Source organism: Xenopus laevis, chromosome 1L (assembly GCF_017654675.1).
Source record: "Xenopus laevis strain J_2021 chromosome 1L, Xenopus_laevis_v10.1, whole genome shotgun sequence".
Classification (NCBI taxonomy): Eukaryota; Metazoa; Chordata; class Amphibia; order Anura; family Pipidae; genus Xenopus; species Xenopus laevis.
The window spans coordinates 104,719,363-104,746,073 of record NC_054371.1 but is presented as its reverse complement, the minus strand read 5'-3'; the positions used below and the strand labels follow the sequence as shown (position 1 = coordinate 104,746,073).

The 26,711-nt window shown below is 37.9% G+C and overlaps 1 protein-coding gene across 5 annotated transcripts in view; it reads right to left on the bottom strand.

Moving 5' to 3' along the window:
• Window positions 1–26,711, bottom strand: part of LOC108712232 (PH and SEC7 domain-containing protein 3) — a 291,364-nt gene that overhangs the window by 12,764 nt on the left and 251,889 nt on the right. For 4 of the 5 annotated variants that reach the window (XM_018254300.2, XM_041561327.1, XM_041561331.1 and 1 more), the window contains 3 exons: window positions 24,973–25,016; window positions 14,989–15,182; window positions 10,471–10,541 (listed from right to left, as the gene is read on the bottom strand). In XM_018254300.2, the coding sequence (XP_018109789.1) occupies window positions 10,471–10,541; window positions 14,989–15,182; window positions 24,973–25,016 (309 nt within the window). Of the gene's footprint in view, window positions 1–7,338; window positions 7,396–10,470; window positions 10,542–14,988; window positions 15,183–24,972; window positions 25,017–26,711 lie in introns of those variants that run through there. The other variant, XM_041561322.1, reaches the window with a different exon arrangement.

The following is a 26,711-nucleotide window of genomic DNA, read 5'->3' as shown; positions in this document are numbered from 1 at the left end:
CAGTAATGAGAACTATAATAACGCATTGTTTTTCACAAGATATAGTTAAGCAAATAGATTTAATGTGCCCAAGTCTATGTGATATAAATACATATCTATAGTATCTAAATATCTTTTATTTATATATTTAAGCAACATTTACTTTACTAATATATTGAAGTAAATATTGCTTTATGATCTGAGCCATATTCAAAATTGTAGCCTACACTTATTGAAATGATTACTCTAACATTATAGGTTTTGTTCAGTGTTGTTCAGTGTTATCCATAAGCACCTACCCAATCACTAACAATAAACACAATAGACAGAGCGTGTGATTAAATATTTCATGCCTTTACAAATTAAAGTGTATAGCTTTGAATATGAGCATATTCACACAAAAGTAATGTTGCATTCATGGGAATTGAGGAATTGATGCTGCAGCATGTTCATAGAGCAACGTAAAAGCAGTACAGCGTTCAATGATTCTAACTTAATGATGAATTGAAAAGAAATGCAAGCAAAGAATGTTCACTAGTTCATCAATTCTGATAGAACAACAGACATCAAGGAAAATAAATGGCAGGATTGTTTAATCCCTGGAGCTCAGTCATTAAATCAATGCCATCTCCTAAGAAGACTTAATTCAATTCTCACTGTGCAGCCTGAGATAGCATATTGTAACATGGTAAATTTCCTGAGTACTAGGTGATATTTTTTTTATAAAAGGTTTTTATTATGCATTTTAAACAATACAACAATAAAAATAACAATAAAGACATTCGTGGTTCATTTCAATTTCAGTATCGTGTATATATATTTTTACTTCCCATATATTCAAGTGTTGACCTCCCTACTTCCCATACATTCAAGTGAAGACTCCCAGACCATTGCTTAGTTCTCCCTGTTATTTTAGACATAGGTATAATCGTGTAATAATGGCCTGGCATATCTGGAGGTAAAAAATGCTCTGTGGCGTCCAGCCAGCCTCGCCACACCACTTCGTATTTTTGGGGGCATCTTCTTGCCAAATAGGTAAGTTGTATCAGGGGGAGTGTTGTCTTTATTAAGTTTAGCCAGCCTTTGAGTGTAGGGGCTGGGGGACATCCAGTTCAGGAGAACAAATTTCCTTGCATAGAACAGTAAAGTGCAGAATAGAGTTCTTGTTGCTGCCCTTGGTGTGACCTTGTCTACTACTCCTAAGAGACACACCTTGGGGGTCAGTAGTTAGGGAGTGCTGTTTTTTTCCTGAATGCAAGTAAGGTCCTGCAACCAGAAGGCTTGGATTCTACGGCATGACCAAATGAGATGCAAGTAATTAGCCTCTATTGTACTACACTTGGGATATTGGGATGATTCACCTCTGTTCATGTGGAACAGCCGGATTGGGTTTAGATGAAGTCTATGTAGAATTTTAAATTGGATTATCTTATTTTTGGTAGAGTTCAGGTAATCATAGGCCCTGTCAGTTGCCTCTTCCTAGTCATCTTCCTCCAGATCTGGGATGTCCTTAGTCCAGGTAGCCCCTGCTGCATTGAATGGGGGTTTGATAATAGATTGGAGACATGTGTATAGTGTGGTGACTAGTTTCTTTGTGGAGTTGGCCCTCAGGGCTAATTCTATTTTTGTAATTGTGGGGGATATTGTTCCCCTGAAATTGAGTTTGCAGCTCTTGCCTTAGTTGCAAGTATGAGAACCAGGGGAGGACATGCTGGGTTTGAGTATGTTTTATCTCGTTCCTGGGAAGGATCTTGCCTTCCTCAAGCAAATTCCCTATTGTTCGTAGGCCCCAGTGCGGCCAGATTTCATATGTCATAATGTTTTGCAAATGTGGGAGAAAGGAATTTCCCCATAATGGTAAGTTTGGTGAGAGAAGGGGAGACTTTAACTTGTGGATTTTGAGTACTGTCATCCATGGTTTGTATGGCGTGGTTAAGATTGGATGATCTGTATGTAGGTCACAGAGTTTGCGGAATGGGATGTAGGCAAGCGATTCTATTGAGCTTTCTAGGGCAGCCTGGAGGGGGAAATTCGGGTTGTTTAAAAATAATTACATCATAGTTAAGTTTAACATTATTACATAGTCAAAATGAAAAGTTGTAACATATGCATCATACAAGGTACAATTTTTTGAATTAGTATAAAATGCTAATAAAAGATTTTTTATTTTTATAACATATAACAAATATCCTAGTCTTTGGTAAGTTACTTCTATTTGTAATTACTTTTTTGTTTCCTCCCAGGTTCAGCAGTGAAAAGGTCTACTTATTACTATGTAAGTATCCACAATATCACGTCTAATAATGGTGATACTTTTACTCATTTATTAGTACTTAATCTTTTTTTATAATTGCTACGTCTTAGTTGTAATATATTCTTTCCAAGGGAGCCAAGTGGCTGTATAATTCCAGTATTTGTTATTTAATGAGGCTGTCAATTCTTCCATTAAGCACATATCATTTATTAATTGGAACCATTTCCTTTTACTAGGAATTAATTTCTGTCTCTACATGGTATTTGGGCTTTAGCTGCTATAAGGAGTTGTAGTAATAAATATTTTTTAGTAAAGTTTTTGGGTTCAAAATTATGGAACAAGAGAATAGCTTATGGGGCTGTTTTTACTTGTTCACCTATGATTATAGAACATGTATCTAGTACATCCTTCCAATATGTCTCAAGTAAAGGGCATGAAAACCATAAGTGTTCTAGTGTCCCTGGCTCCATATCACATCTCTAGCATAGGTCATTGTCTAATAAACCCATCTTTTTCAGTACTGTTGGTGTTCTATACCATCTTGACAAAAATTTGTATGAGGACTCTTGTAGCTCATTACTAATTGAGGCATTTGTTAGTATATTTGAATATTTTCTCCCATTCTTCTTCGCTTATTGTTACTTTCAGTTCGTTTTCCCACATTTTAGTATAAGAAGGGAGGTTAGGATATTTATTGTCAATAATTATCTTGTAAATACGAGACAATAAGTGTTTCAGAGACCCATCTATTGTGCACAGTCATTCAAACTCTGTTAGTGCTCTAGCTGGCTTTCCCTTCATTTTAAGGGATTGTAAAAAGTTTTGTACTCGATGAAATCTCTATCTCTTATTGACCATGTTTCTCTCAATAATTCCGCTTTTGCTGGCTGGCCAGATTCAGAAACTAGAAAATTATTTAATTGTGGGTAATCAATATTGAATGCCTTAATGAATCCTTTATCTAGGAGCCCGGGCGGAAACTCTTTATTATTATAAATAGGCATAATGGGTGAAGGGTATATTGTTATTTTAACTTTATTGTTGATTTTATGCCATATTTTCAGATTATTATCAATTAGGATATGTGATTTAACTGAATGTGGGATATTTTCTTTACGAAGCAAAGGAAAACTATTTAACATATCATGTGTCCATAAGTTTTCCAGTGTGAAACAATGTTTAGGAGACAGTGGTTTGCAATATTCAGCTATAGAAGAGAGTACAGCCGCCTTGTAATATGATTCAAAATCTGGCATTGCCAGTCCTCCTAATATTTTAGGTTTATATAAGGTTTCCCTTTTAACTCTACCTCTACCGGTTTGCCAAACATAGTTAAATATGATTTGGTTTAATTCTTTAAAGAATGTTTTATTAACTGCTATAGGTAAAGCATTGAACAAGAAAATAAACTTAGGCAAAATATTCATTACTATTAATTTTCCCTTTCCAAGTAAAATTTTTCTTTGCCCATAACATCAATGTACGTTTAGTTTCCGTAAGTAGTGAGATGTAATTAAGTTCAAACAGCTTAGACAAATCTGTCGAAATTTGAATTCCTAAGTATTTCAGATGAGTTTCTTGCCATTTATATGTAAAGGAATTTTGTCTTTGTTTTTTTAGTTCTACAGGGAGGTTTTTTGATAGGGCTTCCGAATTTCCCATGTTAATCTTGTAATTGGAGACTTGGCTAAACATTGTTAATTATTTCATGATATTTGGCAGTGTCTTATAATTTATGCCAGCTAATTCTAGACCTCTAATTGCACTATTATTACGAATGGCTATTAAAAGAAATTCCATGCATATCACGTATAGAAGCGGAGACAATGGGCAACTTTGCCTGGTACCATTTAATTTCCATCTCCACGGAGCTTTTAGTTTGTATGGGAGGGAAATTAAAATTTGAACTGCTGCATGGTCTGACCATATTATATTTTGTATTGTGGCTGTTTTAATCCAGTTAATATTGTACTGAGATGTTAAAATGTAATCTATTCTGGAGTAGGTTTGTCTCTCATGTGAAAAAAAGGTATAATCTTTCTCATTTTCGTGGAAGCATCTCCATGTGTCTAAAAGTCTTATTCTGTTAAGTGTCGTTTTAACTTTATTTATTGTCGAGAAAGTTATAATTTTGGAAGTATCTAATATAGGATTGAGTGTCATATATAGATCACCCCTGATAATCGTAAGCCCTTCCATAAAAGGTTCAATTTCTTTAAGCATTTTAATCATATTATCATATTTTAATCATATTATCTGCTTCATTTTGGTTTGGTAAGTATATGCACCTCAGTGTACATTTAGTTCAATATAGCTAGCCTTTTACAAATACATATCTTCCCTCGTTATCGTTCATTACTTCCTGTGGTTGGAAGTCGATATTTCTATGAATACCTATAGCGACTCCTTTAGATTTGGTTTCTTTGTTGTTACTATAAAACCATTGTGAATAGTTATAATAGGTATTAAGTATTTCATTTTCTCTTCTTAAATGTGTTTCTTGCAACATTAGTATGGATACTTTTTGCTTATTCATTTCTCTAATCAAATTATTTCTTTTTTCATGAATATTAAGCCTATTGATGTTTAATGAGGTTTATTTCTGCCATCACTAATCGGTAAGTATATTCGACCACATTATAAAGACCTTCTTTGTAGTAATTAAGTAATAACTATGAAAACATAAAAGTACAACATAAAATGTTTCCATATATATAGGGTTTATATTATAACCAAGTCTAGGATGTTCTGTATAAATGTATAACATATCAATAAACATCTTAAATAACTTGTAAACAGTGGGGTGATATTAGCCTTTCCTTGGATGGCTTTTGGTTGACAGGTATAACCTGTATACCCGTCAAAACCCCTGGGGGGAGGTGTGCCTTCTCACAGAGGCTCTACTGGCCTATATCGTTGTTACCGGTTACAGTTAGTTATGTAAAATATTGGTTGTTCCATAGGGCAACATGAAATTACTAGTGGACATCATTTTCCAAACAGTATAATATCAATGTATCTTTAAATATAACATAATAGGACAAAAATAACTGAGTTAAGGTAAAGCAGAGGGTTTACTTAGGTGGGGCAGACTCATAGTTACCACAAGGAAGTCTGGTGAAGCTGTGAATAGGTAAGGTGAAGAGTACGTTTCAGTCCTCATTTTTCACTCATCGGTTACTTTTCTTTTCTCTGGGGTTGTCTTGTTCTTTTTATTTTTTGGTGAGGACACCTCTGACCATTCTTCTCTGTGGGTATTTCTGGGACTGTCGGAGCTATTGTGAGTTTGATCCACTCTGTAAAATCAGGTTGCTTAATTCCACAGGTTTGACAGAAGTGTGGGATGTCCTCCGGACTTGTTAGTGTTACTGTTGTTCCGTCTTTTGTTACTTGGACACCAAATAGGTAAGTCCATCTAAAAAGCAGTCCTTTGTTCCTTATGTTAGAGATAAGTGGTTGTATTAATCTGCGTTGTTGTAGCGTATGCCAGGAAAGATCTTGGAGTATTATAATGTTCGAGTCCTTAAAAGTAATTGTCTTTAGTTTTCTGGCCTTTGTAAGGACTTCTTCTTTTATTCCAAACCTGGTTAGACAACATATAGTGTCTCTAGGTCTGTCCTTTACGGCTCCTTTTGGCTTAAGGGCCCTGTGTACCCCTCTCAGTATCAATAGCAAAAGTGTCCGGTTTTCCAGTATTTCCCGAAATAATTGGAGTACTTTAGCTTGGAGATTGTCTCCCTCCATTAAGTCCGGTAGGTCACTGATACGGAGGTTGTTTCTCCGCCCTCTGTTATTTATATAATCAAGCCTCCTTTGTAGTGCATTAATCGTTTTATTATGTTGGCCATTGGCTGTTATTAATGCCTCTACCGTGTTTTCTACTTGTTCGTTTCTGTTCTCCACTTAAGAGTCCGAGGCTATCTCGGACTTAATGCTGCCGATTTTTTCCTTTAAAGTAGTTTTAAATTGGGTAATCATGTCCGCTAAGTCTGTTTTTGTTGGTATGGATTTTAAATGTGCCAATGTAATCTTTTCTGCACTTATAGGTTCGCTATCGGAATCCTCTGCTGGACTGCGCACTCTGCATTGCGCCACCATCTTGGATCCATGTTGGGAGTAGGGATGGGCGAATTTTTTCGCCTCGTTTCGCCGAAAAAATGACGCCCATAGACTTGTACGGAGACGTGCGTCAAAAAAAGACGCGCGACAAAATAATTTCGCCGCGCAACAAATTTTTTTTGGACGCCCATAGACTTTAATGGGCATCTGCGACATTTCGCCGGCGGCGAATTTTTGGCGAAATGAAACGGGTCAAATTCGCCTATCCCTGGTTGGGAGTGATCGTATTGCTTCAGCAGCCACTGTCACAGGATTTGCTCCCCTTGCTTTCCTCTCTGCTGAGCGCCTTAATTTTACCGTGCTTGCCCATTACCTTTGTCCACGTTTGTCTTTAACTGGTAACTGGCATAGGAGCTCTCCTCTCATGCGTCTGTCATGCTCGGCGGTCAGCCACCCCCCCCTCAATTCTTTTTTTTATTAAAGCATTCATAGTTGTTGTAAACTCATTTAAAAATCTCAACTGTCAATCAAATATTGGCTGCCCCTCCTCTATGCCTTAGGCATAAAGGTGGGGCAAGCAATTACTTTCACTTTCCATTCAGCACTTCCTAGATGTCACTGCTCTTCCCACATTCCCCCAAGTTCTCTTAACCATTTAATTGTGTAGCCATTGCATGGGGATGGACATCAGGTCCCCCATTCTGGTGCACAAACAAGATTTTTAGATTACACAAGGCTTGTGTCCACAAAATGGCTCCTGCCTGCTTTTTATAATTATGAATTCCTAGACCAGTGATCCCCAACCAGTAGCTCATGAGCAACATGTTGCTCTCCAACCTCTTTGATATTGCTCTCAGTGGCCTCAAAGCTGGTGCTTATTTTTGAATTCCAGGCTTGGAGGCAAGTTTTGGTTGTATAAAAACCAGGTGCACTGGCAAACAGAGTCTCAATGTAGGTTGACAATCATAGGGGCTACTAAATGGCCAATCACAGTCCTTGGTTGGCATCCCAGGAACATCTTTTCATGCTTGTGTTGCTCCTCAACTCCTTTTACTTCTGAATGTTGCTCAAGGGTTCTAAAGGTTGGGGATCCCTGTCCTAGACTGACAGAAACAAGATTCAAATAATGTATACAGTGTAATTAAAATTTAGAATAATTTTTTTGGGTGACGGGTCCCCTTTAAACATGTTGCTAAAACAAACAACAAAGTCAACCAGTGATTAAGAAGGCAATAGTGGAGCAGCAGAAAGCCACAAAGTTTGCATCATTGTATATGCTCTTATATTACTCTTAATAAGCATATATATCAAGTATCCAAAACTAAAACTGATGTTTGGGTACAAGAACAGTTTTTACATATTTATAATCAGCACCTTATCCAAGTCGCGAAAGGTAATAGAAGGCAAAGGAATGACCCAAGGAAGATCCAGTCATTCTACTTTAGGTAGAAAACATGCATAATCATGGTGTAATGCTGGTTGTCATAATTTCCAAGCTTATGAAAAATCTGGATTGGTGTACTCACGAACAAGTTTTGTCGTGGGGACACAATGTGATTGCTGGAATAACACACAACCGAATGTAATGTAATAAAAGTCGCTAACGGAAAAACTATTCGCAATGTGAAAAGTTATGCCTTTGTGTGAACAAATTTTGCTTTGCACGAATTTAACATAACTTGCGAACCTGGAAACTGTTTAGCGACCACTTCCGACAGTGGAAGACCGTTTGCGAATTTTAAAGTTTGCACCAATGCGCAGTAAATGTAATAAAACTTCTTACTGAAAAATTTGTTATGTTTGCTCCAAAAGATTACCACATGTTCAAGCTCTTCTTGAGAGTGCGCAATTAAAATCCGCAATGTGCAATTAAAATTCGCAATGCAATAACAGTTTAGGGAACAATATTACATTGCGAAATGTGGATTTTTATTCTTATTGGTGCGAATTGTTTTTCTCTTTGCGACTTTAATTACATTCCCCAGAACATGTTTTAATGCTGAAAACACACTTCCCCAGGTTTTAGGTGGCACATTTTAATTTTAATGATGACAATTTAATTAATCTTAAAACTTTTTCACTGAAACATTTCAAGAAAAATTTCAATCCTGATTTTATTTTCCATTTTTTTGCATTTTTTTCAAAAAATGTTATTATAGTTTTTTGTTTATGCGTTACAAAAGTTGCAGAAAATGTCGAAATAGTCAGATCATAAATCAAAATAAAAACTTTACACATTGTCAAATGTTACAGATGGTTTTAACGTGTAGAAAGTACAATATGGCATAAAACAATGAAAAAAAACCAAAGAAAATCCAACAATGTATAACTACTTGGTTTACAGTTCTTCTTTATCCTTTACCCTGAGATGGGTACATAGAGTCCACAGGTTGTATTAGCTAAAAGAACCTTCAATGGGGATGGCCACCAGCTGGGCAATCTACAATACCCCTATAGATCAGCCATGGAGACCAGATTTTATTAACAGTTTTTGCTTGTCCTTAAGAGGCAGATGTATTAAGGGTCGAATATCGATATTTCCTTCGATATTTGACTGGCGAATTAAAATCCTTCGACTTGGAATATCGAAGTCGAAGGATTTTGCGCAATTCGTTCGATCGAACAATCTAAGGAATAATCGTTCAACCGAACAATTAAATCCTTCGAATCGAACGATTCAAAGGATTTTAATCCATCGATCGAAGGATTATCCTTCGATCAGAAAAAACTTGGAAAGCCTATGAGGACCTTCCCCATAGGCTAACATGGACTTCGGTAGCTTTTAGGTGGCGAACTAGGGGGGTCGAAGTTTTTTCTTAAAGAGACAGTACTTCGACTATCAAATGGTCAAATAGTCAAGCGATTTTTAGTTCGAATCGTTCGATTCCAAGTTGTAGTCGAAAGGTCGAAGTAGCCCATTTGATGGTCGAAGTAGCCAAAAAAACACTTCGAAAAGTTTTTTTTCTTCTATTCCTTCATTTAAACTTAGTGAATGGGACCCTAAGTGTTAAGGTTAATTTCTTCATCACAATTATATTATCTATCCCAGTTTTCACCATAGTGATGTCTAGCGTTGAGGTCTGCCATGATTTAGATATAATTTATTTAGTGGCACTGAAAATTATTGTGATTAATTTAAGCTAAAATTTAGTAAAGTCATCATTTAGCTTGTTGAAAAGGACATTATAGGGGTCCTTTTTCAGTGGGATGGCAAAGAAATGTAATCATTGTATAGAGCCATATTGTTTGGTGGTGGGGCAATCCCACTAAATATGGTCCATTGTGCCCAATACGTTACAGCCTTTGAAGCAGTTCAGAGAAAGACCAGGAAACCATTTGGCTAACTTTACCAGGACCATGTGCCACCGCAATAATACCTTAAATGAGGTTTCCTGAATAAAAGCATTGATAGAACATCTAGACATAAGATGTATTCCCAGACTTCCTCAGATTGTGGGTTTCCCAACTCCCTATGCCAATCTGTGACACATTTCAGCTGTAGTATGGAGTCTATGGAGGTTAGGTCTCTGTATAGTGAAGAAACATTTTTGGGGCCTAAGGGTCTGGAAATACATATATATATTCAAATTGGGTTGGAGATGGGACCTCGTTACCATTCAAAAGAGAAGACACATAATGATGTATTTGTGCCAGATGAAACAGATACCTTTGAGGAACACGCAATTTCTCTTTAATAGCTGGGGCTGATAGTAGTGAGCCTGAATTGGTCAAGTCCCAAATTCTGCACACGCCAGCCAATTGCCACCAAATAAAGTTGTCAGTCTTCCCCTGTGTGAAAGCAGGGTTTAAAGACTATCCCAAAAGTGGGGAGTGAGCGACATCTATCCGACAAGGGGATTAAAGTTTATAATATTTCTTCATCTGGTCCCGTATCCTCGGTGTCTGTTTCAAAACCTGATTAAGCTCTTTACGTCTCAATTTTTAGGGATCCACAAAATATTGGAAATAGAACAATCAGTCAGGTCGGAATTTTAAAATAATGTGCAATTTAGCCATTTGGGTCACTTGGGCAGCTATTAATATTTATTAAAATATAGTACTCCTAAACACCTTTTCAACTTGTGATGAATCATATATTTTCATGTTGTAACATATTTTGTGCAAGGTCTGGAAAAATTACATATTTGTATTAAATGCTCTTAGTGTTAAAATTTTACCTTTTGCAAATACAGGACTGTTCCTTTAAGTATAGCATAAAATGTTTTCCAGCCTCGTTTTCCTCTTGGAGCTGTGGGGAAAAAAACCATAAATATTATTAATATATTTAGTCCTACAGTATTGTTTATTATAAAAACAAAAAGGGGGTTGTGGGAGCACTCCTAAGGCGAAAGTGAAAATATATTAAGATATAATGGGAGTGCTACTGACTTGGCCAAATTAATCAGTGCCCATTCCCTGGGCCCCTGTCTAAGTAATTCAATATATATGCAAGTGCATGTGTTCACAAAGACAGGGGTTTTTAGTTACAAAGTTATGACCATAAAGTTGATAAGCCACAAGTCTGGGCTGCTTAGGGATCATCATAAATTATCAAAATAGCATAAGTCAAATAATATATGCCAGAAGACGATACAGCAAGACTGATTAATAATCAGAATAGGCAGACTGCACTGGGTCCTGTGTTGTCATGTAATCTAATGTTGATTTTTTAGTTTGTGTATTGTTTAATACAAACTTTCTTCAACTCAAGATCCAATGGTTGCAGCAAAATAATCCTCCAAATAGAATCCCAGTTTATCTGTTTAAATCTGGCTCCATGATCTTTATCAATGCAGCTGGAGCTGGAAACGGTAAAGGTAAAATAAAATCCACTATAAATCTCTACACAGTCACTGACTGCAAACAGTGTAGAACATGGGCACACTCCACATACTGCTTCTGCAAACATTCTTTTGAACAAAGCTTCTTTTATTAATGAGATCCCAGCAAACGTTTCGGGGACGTGCCTCTTCATCCAGTGCACTGCATGTTCCTGTATGAGGGGGCTGCCATATTAGTGCAACAGTAGTCCATTAGCATTAGAAACCCTAACTGACAGGTTAAGAAGGGACAGTCAAGTTGACAAAAATGTCAGGCTTAGGAATTTCAAGTAACAATTACAAAAGCAGACCTATTGGTGAAAATCAACATGACCTATAAGTAACTTTAAGGGGGTTATTTACTAAACCTCCAAGATTTTGAAAATGTTTTCAGAATGCAGATGTCCCTTTTACAATTTGAAGAGATTGTGATCTTCACTAGGTTTCATCTGATAATCTGAAAAATTTGTGGTTTTCAACCGATAACTCAAAAAATCAATCAATACGGGCATCAAATCCGAAAAATTTGTGCAATTCGAGTTTTCGCTCGATTTTATGGAGTCTTTTTTTTTTTTTTAGTATTTCACTGACCTGACTTTTTCAAGTTAATTTACTGTTAAATAAGATAAAACCATGGATGGGAGTCTGGTTGAGTTTGGTCGAGCTTGGTTTAATAAAAATATGAGATAAATTTTAGTAAATCACCCTCTAAATGAACATTCATATTCAGAAGTACATCTTTTTAGTGTCAGCATCACTTTAAGCTTTGCATACTGTACCTGAATATCCATTTAATCTAGACTGAAAATATAGCACCAAAAATAGGATTTATTTGTTATATATATTTGTTGACCATTGTACATAATGATCTAACTACTTTTGTGCATCAAATCCTAATATACAACCATTTTGCTTGAATAATCTACACTTAGCTATTACACTATTTAAAGCAAATTCTTTGCTAAAAACTCCTTTTAAAGCCTTTTCTTCAGATGGCCGGACAGCTTTTCACACCTGATTAAATGACTCACTCTAACTTTGACACTTGTTTGCCATGCTGTAATGTTATTGACTACCGTACCTCAAAGCTTTCAAACAGCAAGTAAAAACATCAAGTAAACTATAGAAATGGGCTGTTGACGGAAAGAACACTTTGATGTCATATCGCAGTAAATTACCTCAGTATTAATTAAAATGCTAAACTATTTCTGTGCTTTTCAATATTGGCTAGAGAAATGATAGATATAAACATATATATTATGACTTCTTACATTTTCTTTTCTCGCCAGTAGAGCTATGGTTTCCAACATGATGTTAATTCACATTATTCTTTAACTAATTAATTTTGAAATAATAAACAGTCTAAATGATAGCTGAAATTTACTTTAAACTGCACAATTGTGTCACTATTCATATTTCTGTCAAACTGGCACCCCTAGTAATTAAACCTTTCCTTTTGCAGTTTTATGCAGTCCCTGCCCTAAAATTTGGCCATAACAGTGGACAATGAGATAAGGTAAAAGCATGTTAACTGATAGATATAGGTAATTTTAATAACTCTGCATTCAATTGATTAGTTTTCCTAAACTCTTGCTACCCCTACACGAAAAATCCAGCCACTGTCCCTCAGAACCATTTCTACTAATATGTATAATTTGAGTCAAGAAAGAAAGAACAAAAGGATATCAAATATATAAACAATTGAACCAATTGCAATTCTAACGTCAAAACGCATATTTTAGCACCAAAATCAAAGCTGTTTTAACATATAGTTATATTTAGAACATAAAAGCTAATTGCTATTAGTAAGCTTCATTTCAGAATATTTACGCTAGTGACACTTTACAACATAGTTTATTTAAAAAAAATGACCTACCAAGTTAGGTGTGCAAAAGCAAGGTTGTCAGTCTGTTAATGAGAAGCATATAAAAAGTTCCAAGATACAGAATACCTAATGGATCTGGAAGTTACAACATGGTCTTTCGGGGTTATTTTTATATATATTTTAAGCATGTATTATGCAGGAACAGTACATTTAAATAAATCATATATATTATAGGGAATATTGATCTAGGTGTGCAGAAAATCTAGGTATGCAACACTGCATAATTATTGGATTTGGCTGAACACCAAACTTTTTTGGAAGGTTTGAGGTGAATCTCTAATCAACGAAGTTGAAATGAACCAAATAAACCAAATGCCTCCACTTCAATGCTATAGTGAATTGTAAAATAATGCATACTTATAAGGCCGTGTCATAGTTTTATGCAAATTTGAAGCCAAATATAAAATTTTACTATGGGGGGTACAACTTTGGATCCCCTCCCAATAGAGGGTAGTGGTCGCGAGTGACTTATGATTTTTTTTTTGCCTCCTCAGTACTTATGCTACTGTCTACAGTAATGGTGTTCAACCAAAACAGCTGTATAAATACTGCATTTTATACTACACGCTTTTCCATAATTTTTTTAAGGCAGACATGGTCTATTGGCTGCAGTGAGTTACAGCAGTATAAAGCTATTGCATATTTTTTGGCTTTAGTCTGGTGTTAATAAATACAAACCTTTACAAATCCCTGATTAGCTCTTTGTAATGGAGTATAAAACAAATTTACAAAGAAAAGTCTGGGACAAGGTGAAAAGGGCTTAAGGCTCCCTGTTTTTGCATTCTGTCACTTAGGTGCACCCTGGAGCACAACTATTGTGTATCATTTAGACATGCAAGATAGGAAGCAGCAGGTCATTCAATGTGCCTCATATGGCAGGGGCTCTGAAGTAATTTGCTCTGCACTAGATTTTTAATTTGGCACAAGGTGCAGAGTGCAGTCTCCACAATGCATTACCCAGGAACATGCCATCTGTGCATAGGCCACCAAATATCTATAATTAATGACTGAAAGCAGATGCTCTTTTCATTTAAGTTAGTGGGCAACAATGTTTTGATCACTCTCACAAGTAAATCCATTCAAAGTATCAAGTGTGCTATAGCTGCTACTCTGTTTAAACATTTAAAAGGGACGGCTTTTTGGTAGCTAATTAAAAACTGTTCCAATGCTAGGTAAGTACAAACTAGCAATATATATTTTACCTCCACTGTAACCTTAATGAATGGCGCATGTTCACCATACATGGTATTCATAAAGCCATTTTACAATTATGAAATTATGAAGGACATTTGATGCTAACTGTATATAATCAACTTACAAACAAGTAAAATGATAAGCTCACACATTTTTTTATAAAGCTAGGTATAAATGATTTAGTAGTGACTCAGAGAGTAATGTGTCATTTCACAGATGAAATGACCTCCACAGTCCACTCGAACAAAAGCAGTTTGTGCACTTACTGTGATAAGAGATGTGAAAAGCTGGTGTGAGAGATGTACTATATTAAATTGCTTAAATGCTTTTCTGCAACTATAAATTATGTATTAAATAGCATACCAATAAGACATAGCTGAAATTTGATTAGGGCATGGCTTTTACCTCTTTCATTTAGACATGTCCTCATAGACCCAATTATGCCATGAAAAAAGTACAATGTTTCCTGTTAGTTATTTAAACCAACCCCCAGAGTTACTCAATGAAGCAGACAGAAGCAAGTCTGCATTCTGTTCAGTATGAAAAAAGCCTGATCCTAGAAAAGGTAAAAAACCCTCATGGGGTAGATTAACTTTCAGTTAAATTGTTTCCAAAATCAAATAATAACAAAACAAATAATCAAATCAATTAAATCACTTGATTGATTCATTAAAAATTGCTGACAGGAAATGGCAGCACTCTTAAATGTTAAGTGAAAAAGGTAAAAGAGATCAATGTTGTTGACATTTTCCCTTTAAACCAAGGTCAAACTTCTGCAAGTACAATAGGTTTCTTACTCTTCTTTCCATCCATGTCTGCGTGTATTTTACGAGCAAGGAAACCAGCCTTGTATACTGCAGCGTTTGGATCATGGGGAATTTCCAGGAATGGATTGCTGCTGCCAATTCGATTAACGCTCTTTGACTGTGTACCATTGGGCTTTTCATCAGTGCTGTCAGAGGGGGATTTCTTCATTGCATCAACATCATCCCTAAAAAAAAAAAAAATTATATACATCAGTAACTACATAATTTGCAAGAAAGATCTTTCCTGTAAACAGGGAAATGGCAGTTAATTGTCCTACTGTTTATTTACATAATAAAGCATAGTGTTATTAATAAATCTTTTCTTGCTCAGGTGCTTATATTTCCATTATCTGAATTAAATTTCATACATGACCAGCTAGCTTCAAGCTAGTTCTGCTCATAGACACTGCATAGCATAAGACTGTTGCTTAAAAGACACTTTATTTCCATTAGTGTTTTGTAATACTAAGGCGTATTACTAAATTGGATGCAGAATTGTTTGTGCCTAGATGTAATTTGCTCCTATGCACAAACAACGAGCAACTCTATGAGAACTTGTCTTTCTAAACAGATCTATGGCACGTACTTGTACAAATATTTGAAATTCTATTTTCATTTTTTTATCATGCTTTGGGTCACATTTTTCTTTGCAGCCTTCATTACAGAAACAGTGACTAATATTGGACTTAAAGGGTAAAAGGGAAAAAGTCAGTTTCTGTCTTATGTAGAAAGCTTATATATTTTAATGTCTTATATAAGAAAGGGTTTTGCAATATATTCTCCTTAAAAGCTTTTGTTTTTTTGAAGCTCAGGAAAAACTCACGTTCTAGGTGAAAATACAGATAGAAATAATGCAGTGTAGTGCAGAACACTTAAATTGGGTTCAACTCATTTTTCCATTGCTCTTAATCTTGCTCTTAGTCTAGCATAACAGATTTTAAATCCAAAGCAACCTTGGTTAAGTCATATTTGTTTTAGAAAGCAAATCACTCGAGTGAATAAATGGGATCTAAATTAATGTGAAAGGTTGATCAGTAGAACAGTTGCAGCTTAAACTGTGTACAAGAGGAGATTTGTAGCAGTGGTCTATCTAGAGAAACAACATAGTGACAAAACTCCTGGACCAACAAGAAGTATGTTGTATTGTCAATAATCTGTCCAATTCTAAATATTCAGATATTTTGGGGAGGCAGTAATCCATTTAAGGAAGTTCCCATAAATATACTTGAAGGCAACAGGCATTTTGTCTCTAGTGACATGGCACTGAAAAAACCCACGGGCAGGGCCGCCATCAGAAATTGCAGGGCCCATACGACAAAATTTCCTGCGCCCACCGCAAGCCCCACCTATAGGTCCCCCCACCCCACAGGTCCACCCCCACCACACAGTAAAAACAAAAAACATTGGTGGCTAGGGTTCCCACATGTTAATAAAAAAATATTGGTGGTCAGGGCCCCCCAATAAAAAAACATTTGTGGTAAGGGCCCCCATAAAAAAACATTTGTGGTCAGGGCCCCCATAAAAACATTTGTGGTCAGGGCCCCCCATTAAAAAATATTGGTGGCTAGGACCCCACATGGTAAGAAAAAAAATTGGTGGAGAGGGCCCTACCCTAACAGGGACCACAAAGGGTTACCTTTAGGGGGCCCAGTCATGCTGTACTTACTTCATTAGCTTGGCCCACCTGCTGTAAGTGAGCTGCCAACTACAGAAGGGAGGAGGGGAGCACAGGTGGCTGCATCTTCTTCCAATGACAACATTTTCTTCCCTTATTGGTCACAGAATTTCAAGTCCCAGTAAAGCTGCATGGTGATTGGATGAGCTGGAGGGGAAGTTCAAACCTCAGCTATCCAATCCCTGAGCAGCTCAACCGGGACAACTTTGTGACTAATAAGGGAAAGTAATGGACAGAAGATACCTCTCACTGTGCTCCCGCCCTGCCTTCCCGAAGTTGGCAGCTCTCAGAAAGCAGGGGGGTCCAGCTAATCAAGTAAGTGCGGCGTGGCCGGGACCCCCTTACCCTCGGGGCCACCTACAACTCTCCCCCCTGTCCCCCCCTGATGACGGCCTTCTTCCAGTGACAACATTTTCTTCCCTTATTAGTCACAGAATTTCAAGTCCCAGTAAAGCTGCATGGTGATTGGATGAGCTGGAGGGGAAGTTCAAACCTCAGCTATCCAATCCCTGAGCAGCTCATCCGGGACAACTCAATGACCAATAAGGGAAAGTAATGGACAGAAGATACCTCTCACTGTGCTCCCGCCCTGCCTTCCCGAAGTCGGCTGCTCTCAGAAAGCAGGGGGGCCCGGCTAATCAAGTAAGTGCAGCGTGGCCGGCACCCCCTTACCCTCGGGCCCCCTACAACTCTCCCCCTGTCCCACCCTGATGGCGGCCCTGCCCACGGGCCACAACCCCTCCTTGTGTGGCGTTTGCCTGCTGTGTCTGCTTACCATGTGTAAACTTTAAAAGGTATCCGTTCAGAGATTAACTGGCCCCTGCATTGTTTAACCTTCAAATTCAGACTGTAATCCCCTCTATTGCTCACACATGTAATCCCCTCTGCATTGTTCACACATTATTCATAAATTGTTCCCCTGTACTGTTCACTACTGTGACCCAGACTGAAACTGCCCACATTGTTCACCTGTTCACACTCATACAAACTGCTGAAGGAGCACCAGCACTGTGCAGGCTGCTGCCGACAGACAGAGACAGCATCTTATTGGTCCGTGTGTGGGGCCATCTGACAGGCACCCCCTGATTGAAATCTGGCTGAAAGTCGGCCAGATGTCGATAGGGCAGGGTAAAAAATACAGTCGGATCGCGGCCACATCTGTTCGTTGATGCGGTCCCGCCATACAACCGCCCGTATTGCCTCCATTTTATCCGATTGTTGGGCCCTAGAGCCCACGATTGGATCAGCCCGTTATCGCTCACCTCAATGTGGGCATATCGGCAGTGAGATCCACTCATTTTGCGACATCGACCAACCGTGAGGATCTCACTGTGTATGGCCACCTTTAGAGTGGTCCTGATAAGTTTCCCTGTCTACTGCACTGTTCTGCCTTCCCTATACTCCCTGTGTGTGCCATACTCTGCCTGCCCTATGCTCCCTGTTTGAGCCATTCTCTGCCCACCCTATGCTTCCTGGGGGTGCCATAATCTGCCTGCCCTATGGTCCTTGGGTGTGCCATACTCTGCCTTTCCTATGCTCCCTGCATGTACCATACTCTGCCTGTGTGTGCCCTACTCTGCCTGTGTGTGCCCTGCTCTGCCTGTGGAACATAAGCCTGATATTTGTTCTGGGGGTTTGTTAGCATTTGAAAAATATTGTTAGGGGCCCCTAAGGTGTTTAATCATGTGCTGGCAGGGGGGCTGCTGCGTAATCCACAGGGGAGGAGGAGGCATATGGAATTAAGGTTATGTCTTAATATGACAACTTTTTTCACATATAAGTGATATCCCTGCAGTGAGGACCAACCATTTGGTTTTTTTGGTGTGATACCACCATTAATGTGGACTTGGTCCTGTGGCAACATTAGTGTGGCTTAAAGTGGGCTTCTGCCATGGAGTAGGCCTTTTAATTTATCTCCAACTGCAGAAACTGACCCCAAGGGTGTTAGTACACATCTGTGCTTTCATCAGAGTTTAGCAACAATCAGCCTATATATGCCAATGCAGGAATCATTGTTGTTGTTTAAATTTCCTTATGTACCCAAATTGCATACAATGTCGACACTACAGTCAGAAAAAATTTAAAGAATAATGATATTTATTATAAAAAAAAAGTGTTAGCAAGGAATCTAAAGTGTGAAATTATGAAACAAACAAAGGTTTTGTTTACCATAGCAACCATGCAGTCATTTGAATGAGAGACTGAACAGGAGATGGGATGAAAAAAAAGATAAGGAATATAATTAACTATATTGCAGCTTCACAGAGCAATTGTTTTTTTTGTTTGTTTTTTTAACAGATTCTCTTTATTGCATTTTAAACATCCATTTATAGAGAAGAAGAAAGAGAGAGTATCAAAAGAGATAGAGCCTCCTTTTTTTCCGAAAAAGGAAAGAGTAAAGAAGGGATGGGTCTTCTTTAGGCGGCTCAAAGTATTGCCGATGCGGGTATGTCTAATTGGGCAGCCCAATGCAGGCAAAAGTGTATTGGTCAGTTTCTGTCCTTATATATCAATAGGCCTTGTCTTTTCACAATATAAATGCAGTTTCCAATTTTGCCTTCTGCAGAGAAAAGGTAGATGTCTTTCAAACATTCTGGCCCAGCCCCAACCAGGCATTCCATAATTTCCCAAATTTCCCTGGGCAGCCTCTTGCCAGATATGTTAATTTTTGACTGGGAAGAACGCTGTCGATCAGTTTTTTCCAGAAGTTTAAAGTCGGAGGTGCCATCGCCTTCCAAGTCATCAGGGTGGCTTTTTTGGCAAAGTATAATAGCTGCAAAAGGCAAATCCGTTCACTGGAGCTCAAAGCTAGACCTTCAGTTATTCCCAGTAAGCAAAGTTCAGGGGAACATACGTTGGGGAGTCCAAGCTTACTCTCCGCATAATGCATTATTTCGGCCCAGAATCTATGTATTTCAGGACAGTCCCAGAATACATGTCTATAAGTACCTTGATCACTGTTACACTTCGGCATACATCAGGGCAACCGGGATAGATCTGGGCCAGTCTGTGAGGTGTCAGGTATACGCGGTTAAGGAACTTCGTGTGTATGTACCTATCTCTACTAGAGATGTTAGTCTCAGGAATTTGACACAAAATCTCCTTCCAGTCTCCATCATTCAACTGGGGAAACTCAGGCTGCCATTTCTGGCAGAAATGTTGGAGCGGATCAAAGTCATCTCGCAGGAGAAGGGCATAGAACCAACTAAGTGACCTCACAAGTTCAGGGCGTCTCAGATATTTTTCTAAAGTAGTCTCCACTACCACTGGGGCTCCCTCTGGAAACTGAGCTGATAATGCATGACATAATTGCAAAGATCTAAAGAGCATGTGGTTTTGCAGGTCAAAGTCTTCCTTCAGCTGTGCAAATTGTTTTATCTCCCCAGACCCAACCACATCTCCCAAAAACATAATCCCCGCCGCTGCCCAAGTGGCAGCATCAGGCAAATGCCTTAATTGTATCAGAGTGTCATTCCCCCACAGAGGGGACCACTGATTTTTCTTACGGCAAGGAGACACCACCACTTTTTGGAAGACTGCACATACCGTCTTCATACTTGGTGTAAGAATATATATCGAGGCTATTCCCCAATGCAACTGATTGGCCAGAGCCTCGAATGAGGAAAGTATCCCTGCCTCAAGAACCACCGCCTGGTTGTTTGGATTGGGGTTCAGCCACCACCAGGCATATATACCAGCTGGCTTGCATAAAAGTATAGTAGGAAATTAGGAAGGGCCAATCCCCCTCTGTTAGCTGGAGCCTGGAGAGTCTGCCACCCAAATAAAGCCACGTACTATGCTAACTACTAAGTTCCTAAACCAGTTCCTGGGGGATATAACTGGAGAGTTATGAAAGGCATAAAGGAATTTTGGTAAAAAAAACATTTTCAATATGTTTATATGTCCAGGTAACAATAAAGGCAGATTTGCCCAATTATGCACTTTAAGTTTGAGAGATCTAATGAGAGGGGCCAGGATAAGATCAACATATTTTTTTGTGTCTTTGTGTATCTCTGTCCCAAGGTATCTGAAATTATCAACACATTGTAATAGGGGACCATGTCGTACGCCCCGCTGGGCTCCAGAGTCAATGGGGAAAATTAGGGATTTCCCCCAATTAACCCGGAGACCGGAAAAATCTCCAAAGCCAGCTATTTCACTCAAGAGCTTGGATAGTGAGTCCATCGGGTCCGCCAGATAGACAAGCATGTCATCCACGTAGAGTGAAAGTTTTTCCTCCCACCTCTGTTTGTTCTAATTTTAATGGCTAGGGGTTCAATCGCAAGGGCAAAGAAAAGGGGCGACAACGAGCACCCCTGTCGTGTCCCTAGAGCAATAGTATTTGGCTGTGGGGGCTTTAGATGAATGAAAAACATTTGTACTGCCAAACAGAGCCTCCTGTAGGCTGTTAGTCCAAACAAAGGCTACCGGTAGCCAATCATAGCCCATATTTGGCACCCTCGGGAACATTTTGCATGCTTAAGTTGCTCTCCAATCTTTTTATTTAAATCTGAATGTGGCTCATGGGAAAAAAGATTGGGAACCCCTGTTCTATAACATAGTAAAAGTTAAATCAAAGGTGAGCCATCTCTGGTGGTGGTGGGTGGTGGTGGTAGGGGCAAATTCACTAAAGGGTGAATTTTCGTGTCAATTTGCCAAGTACAAATTCACTAAAATGCTGTGTCAAGTTGTGTCAAAGTTGCTTCTCAGCAGCCTAACGCTGGAGAAGTTTCGCTAGTGCTAATTCATCACTGCGAGCATTTTTAGCTAGCGTTCAATTCTGCCTAGCAAAACTTTGTTAGTACTCTTATGGTAGAACTACATGGGAGATTTCCACGCGTATTGGCGGATCCGATGCGCCAAAACGCACTTTAGTAAATCTGCCCTGTAGGGTGCAAGTGTATTTATATTAGCAATGGCTTTCAGGCAAAGGAGTAGGAAGCGTGCACTGATGTCGCTGGCAAGAATGCCTGTCAAAAAAACAAGCAATGATTGACTGCAGGTATATAAAGAATAAGGGCTCACTGAGCAGGTAAGGGTTAGGTGTGGGTTGAAAAAAATTCAACCCACACATCACTAGGATACAGTATACCAGAATAAATACTGGAAAGTAGTCTTTCCCATTAGTTGACAGGGTGAATTATTAAAGGAGGAACTGAGGAAACTCTCAGCAAATTTGCTTGTTGTATGATCAAGGCAGATACATTGTGAAAGGAAAAGCCCTGGAGCTATACTGTAAGTGCAGGGGCTGCATGACAAGGGATCCAAATGACCAGGAGCCAGATTGCACTGGTTTATGTTTAGAGATTGGCAGAATCAAATGTAGCTGTGTTTTGGTGAGAAACAATGAGTTAAGGCAGGAGAAATCTGGGCTGGGGGTGGAAATAGAGAGGGATGTCTGGGGAAGAAGCAGTTCACTTCCTTATCTTATGAGCAGGTAGAAACATCCCACCCACCCTCCTCCTTTTTGCATATTTTTCAAAAATGTCAGGAGTTTTCTTCTTTATTTTTTCATATTACCTATTCATAACTGAATGTGGATGTTTTCCTGAATTCACTGTTATATTATGTTTTTTTTTGTATCTATATGCTGGAAAAATTAAGAGTCAACATTGTATTATGTTTATGTTATGAGTCAACATTTATGTTAATTTCAAATGCTTGATCCAGGGAATTATTTTGATCGCCATTGGGGTCAGCAAGGATTTTTTTCCCTCCTGAGGCAGAATTGGCACTGGCTTCAGGTTGGGTTGTTTACCTTCTTCTGGATCAAAACAGTGAATACAAGATCTATTTTAATTTTTCTTTGTCACGGCAGTAGGTAGGACCTTGTCAGAGTACTGCACAGGAAAATTAGAAGAGTGAGAAAGGAGGTTCTCTGCTGTGACTGAATAGTGGGTTAATTGATACAGACGCTACTACTGCTTGTGATAGTTGACAGCCTGCTTGGATTTCCTATCATTGAGACACTGTAAATTCAGGACCGGCAGCAGGGCTGCTGAACTTCTCTCATGTTGGAAGATGCAGCTCCTGCTGGTGTTGAATTGAAATTGGAATCGAAATTGGAATTGAAATTCTAATATTATGTATTCCAATCATTACTATTATCACTACTACCCAGTACTACATATTTATGTAGACATATAATTCAGCATTGAGATGTGTATAATGTAAATGTAAATTTAGGGGAAAATGTAGGACATTTTAGGAAAGGCTAACCTGTCCTATCATTTTCCGATCCGTTTCTTGTTCATGCATTGGGCATAAGTAAGATTAAGATCTTCTGTAGCTCCCTTAATTATTCTGTTGTCATTTGTTGGCCCATAATTGTGCCTCAAATGGTTTTTGGAGGCAAAGTTACAGTGCCCTCCTATTCATTTATTGAGAAATATTTTCCAATGCACTGAAATCCAAGATAAAGAAAGAACAAGATAACCCTTTTAACCTAAGATATTAAAAAGTCCATAATAAAAACAAACAAATGTGGAAGCCTTTGTCAATACACACAATTACAACCATGGCATGCTATTTTTTTTTTTTATAGTAACAAAAGATGCAATTAGATAAATGCACGCAGTAAGAACCAAACATGCTTTTGAGGTTTCTTAGATACTAAATGATTCTTATATATGCAGGCTATAGTTGTGTTTATTTTAATGTCATTAAAATGTTTCCAGCTGGGATATCCTTCTAGGCTAAGCAGCTAATTTACATGGGGTTCTCAGAGGATGGAAACAAACACTGAGGGTGCATTATAACACAATTCTCAATGCTTTATTAGATGCAAATATGCCTTTTACATCACCATCAGCTTTTTTCAATGGAGCATTAGGCTATAAGTTGTTTTTAAATTGTGACCGATTCTTATGCGCTTTTTAGATTACATGAAACTTCTTTATAGCACATTACTGAAACCTTCCTCTCTCATAAAATGTTTATTTAAGTAAGGGCTGGAAATACAGTACACCAAATATTTTTTTACACTAATGTCATGCAACTTAACTTATACTTAAAATTTCTGCACCTTCTTCTTCTACCCCTCTTCTACTGAGCACTTGATCTGCTTTAGGTCTCTTACACACGAGCATTTTATTTGTGCATTCCCCTGCATTGCTTTTTCTTCTGCTCAGCCGCAGGGGAGCGCAGGAGTAGACACACTCAATTATTGTGAAGGGGGCTGTACTCACACAGACGCATGTAAGAGCCAAACGCAGGTGGGACACAGCATATTGCATTTCACCTGCGTTCGGCCCTTAAATGCGTCTGTGTGGGTACAGCCCCCTTCACAATAATTGAGTATGTCTACTCACTCCCCTGCGGCTGAACCGAAGAAAGCGCAATGCAGAGGAGCGCATGAAAAACTGCCTGTGTGTAAGAGCCCTTAACTTGTATTAAGTGGAGAGTAGACTCATGAACAACATTTAAGAAGCTGTGTAAAACATGATGTGACCACATGTGATGCCTGAATCCCATGAGCAGTGCTGTAGGTAACTCATTTGTTTTAATATATCTTCTGACAAGTTACCTATAATGGATAATGCCACCATCCCGATAATCCTGCATGTCAATAGGAAATATTTTACACATGGCAGAAAAAATTACAACAACCAAAAAAAAAATGCCAGGATGAGGTCCGACATGGGACAATAAATACTGTCACTGTACTCTTGCTCAGCCATATGTAGAAGGAGGAAAATTTTAAAACAGAAGGCTGGATAATGATAATCCAGTAAAGAATAATGCATTATCCAGGAATATTATTTTTCTTAGGTTGATATTGGGTTTAGTGTCCACAAATCCACAATTTTAGGACTCAAGTTCAAATACCGCAACCAGCACATCAGATTCATCAAATCCTGAACCAAATTCAAACCCTAAATTAACAAAATCATGCATAAAAGGTGTCAACTTCCAGTCTCATAAGTCACATGATAATAAAAAAGTCAAGTGATCAGATCAGAGTTGGATTTGGGTACCGATCCTTGAATCAGTGCACTCTTATTTTAATAGCACTCAGTGGCGTAACTAGATGTTAATGGGCCACAAACCAAATTCATTTCAGGTCCCCAACATATCCAGAGGTTGTCCTGTTTTACCAAAATGTATTGAAATTGTATATGAATTTAAGCCTCATGGGGCCCCCTATACCTCCTTGGCCCCCCTACAGCCGCAGGGTCTGCTTTCTCTGTAGTTACGCCCCTGATAGCACTAACAGGTATTGCAGCAATAATAATAAAAGTTGAAGATTCATAAATACAGTAACTGCAGTCAAATTTAGAATTTAGGGTTGTTGTACTTACGCAGCCCACTCAAGCTTCTCATTTTTGATTGAGTTATATAAAGCCTGTAAGGAAACAAAAACAAGAATGTATAAATATAAGATCTAAGCATAAGGTCTAAAAAGTAAAAATGGTGAATATGTAATAACAGATGCAATAGGTCTATTAACGCACGTCAACACATATTTGCTATTAAACAGTACACTGTTGCATAATACCATCATTTCTATGGGTTATCAGAAAGGGAGAAAACTTAAGTTATGACAAGCACTGAGGATAATTCTACTCGATCAGAAAAGAACAGTTCTTTGAACATTTAGAATGCCTAGGTTCAAGTGAACAATATATAAGCAAAACTACAATAGAATATATGAAGCATGATAAATTAACGGAGGGTTTAGCCAGCTGTTTTACCCTTTAATCGTGGATAAAAAATTGTTGTTTGTGAATGTTATGTATCTTTGTGTGTATTCTTTGTAAGACTATCTGATGAAACATTTTATTCATTGTGGTATATAGAGGGTCAATGCAGACCTGGCCCTACCTCACTTGTAAATTAATATTGTTATTATAATTATTCTTTAAAATAATTAAACTAAACCCTCACTGAATTCAATATTTCCAGTCAGTACAAGTCCCTCATCCACAAAACAAAAATTTTTTGTGCCTAAGAAACTGACACAAATGAGTTGATGACACAATTACTTAATGGATTAGAATTTTACCCACTTTCTATATATTTCCATTCACAATTTATCTTTTTATCACCATTGTTCTAGGAGTAGTTAGACGTAAATACAAATTTATAAAGTTCCAAAAACTGCACGTACATGGGGGTTTTTTTTATCAGAGGTTGCGTTTTAGAGGTTTGTGAGGTTTTTTAGACCTTGAATGTATTCTAATTTTAAAAAAAAACTTGAATGGAAAAAATTTGAAGCAGTGAATTCGGGGTTAAAAACCCAATAACTCAAATTAATCAAGTTTTCTGTAGGGAAAAAATTTGATTTGCACGAATTAATTGAGTTTTTCGAGCGGAACCCACTGAAAAAAGCATCATGAAGACTATTAACATCTTCAAATGGTTCAAGGGACCTGTGCCATTGAATTGTACATGACCTCGACAGGTTGTAGCTGCAGTATTTTTGGCTTCAAGCTATTTTCAGCTTCGAAGTATAATAAAAAAATGTACTCCTGCATTTACCAACACTGAATAACTTAGCCTCCTAATGGAGTTAATAAAGGATGTTGTGGAGTGGTGAAGGTGCTATAGCAGACCTGCCCTTATACTCTATCTACTTATACTATCAAATGTTTCTTTAGTTTTGCTGTTATGTTAAAATCTTTATGCTTGTAGTTACACCGCTTACCTGTGTTTCAAGTAAACACATGTTGTAATATATTGTTCAACCCCAAACATACTTTTCCAAGAGAAAAATGTTATACTGTTTTTATATTAAATAAAACTTTTCCAGTGTCCCAGTGAAATTATATAAATAGAGTTAAAAACTATTAATTGGCTTAACTGGAACAATTTTGACTTAATAATTCAGGGGAAGCTTACCTTAATAATACTGCATGCACATTATAAATTCACCACTGCTTTGATGAATCAAGGGACAAAAATGCCAAATTATAAAAACTTTTAATCCATTTATAGTTTTGTAGTGCCTAACATAAAAAAGCCCTTACCGGCACAAAAAAAGGAACAAGAACTGCGCACTATTTACCAAACCAATTAATAGTTTTCTACTGAGTTCTCT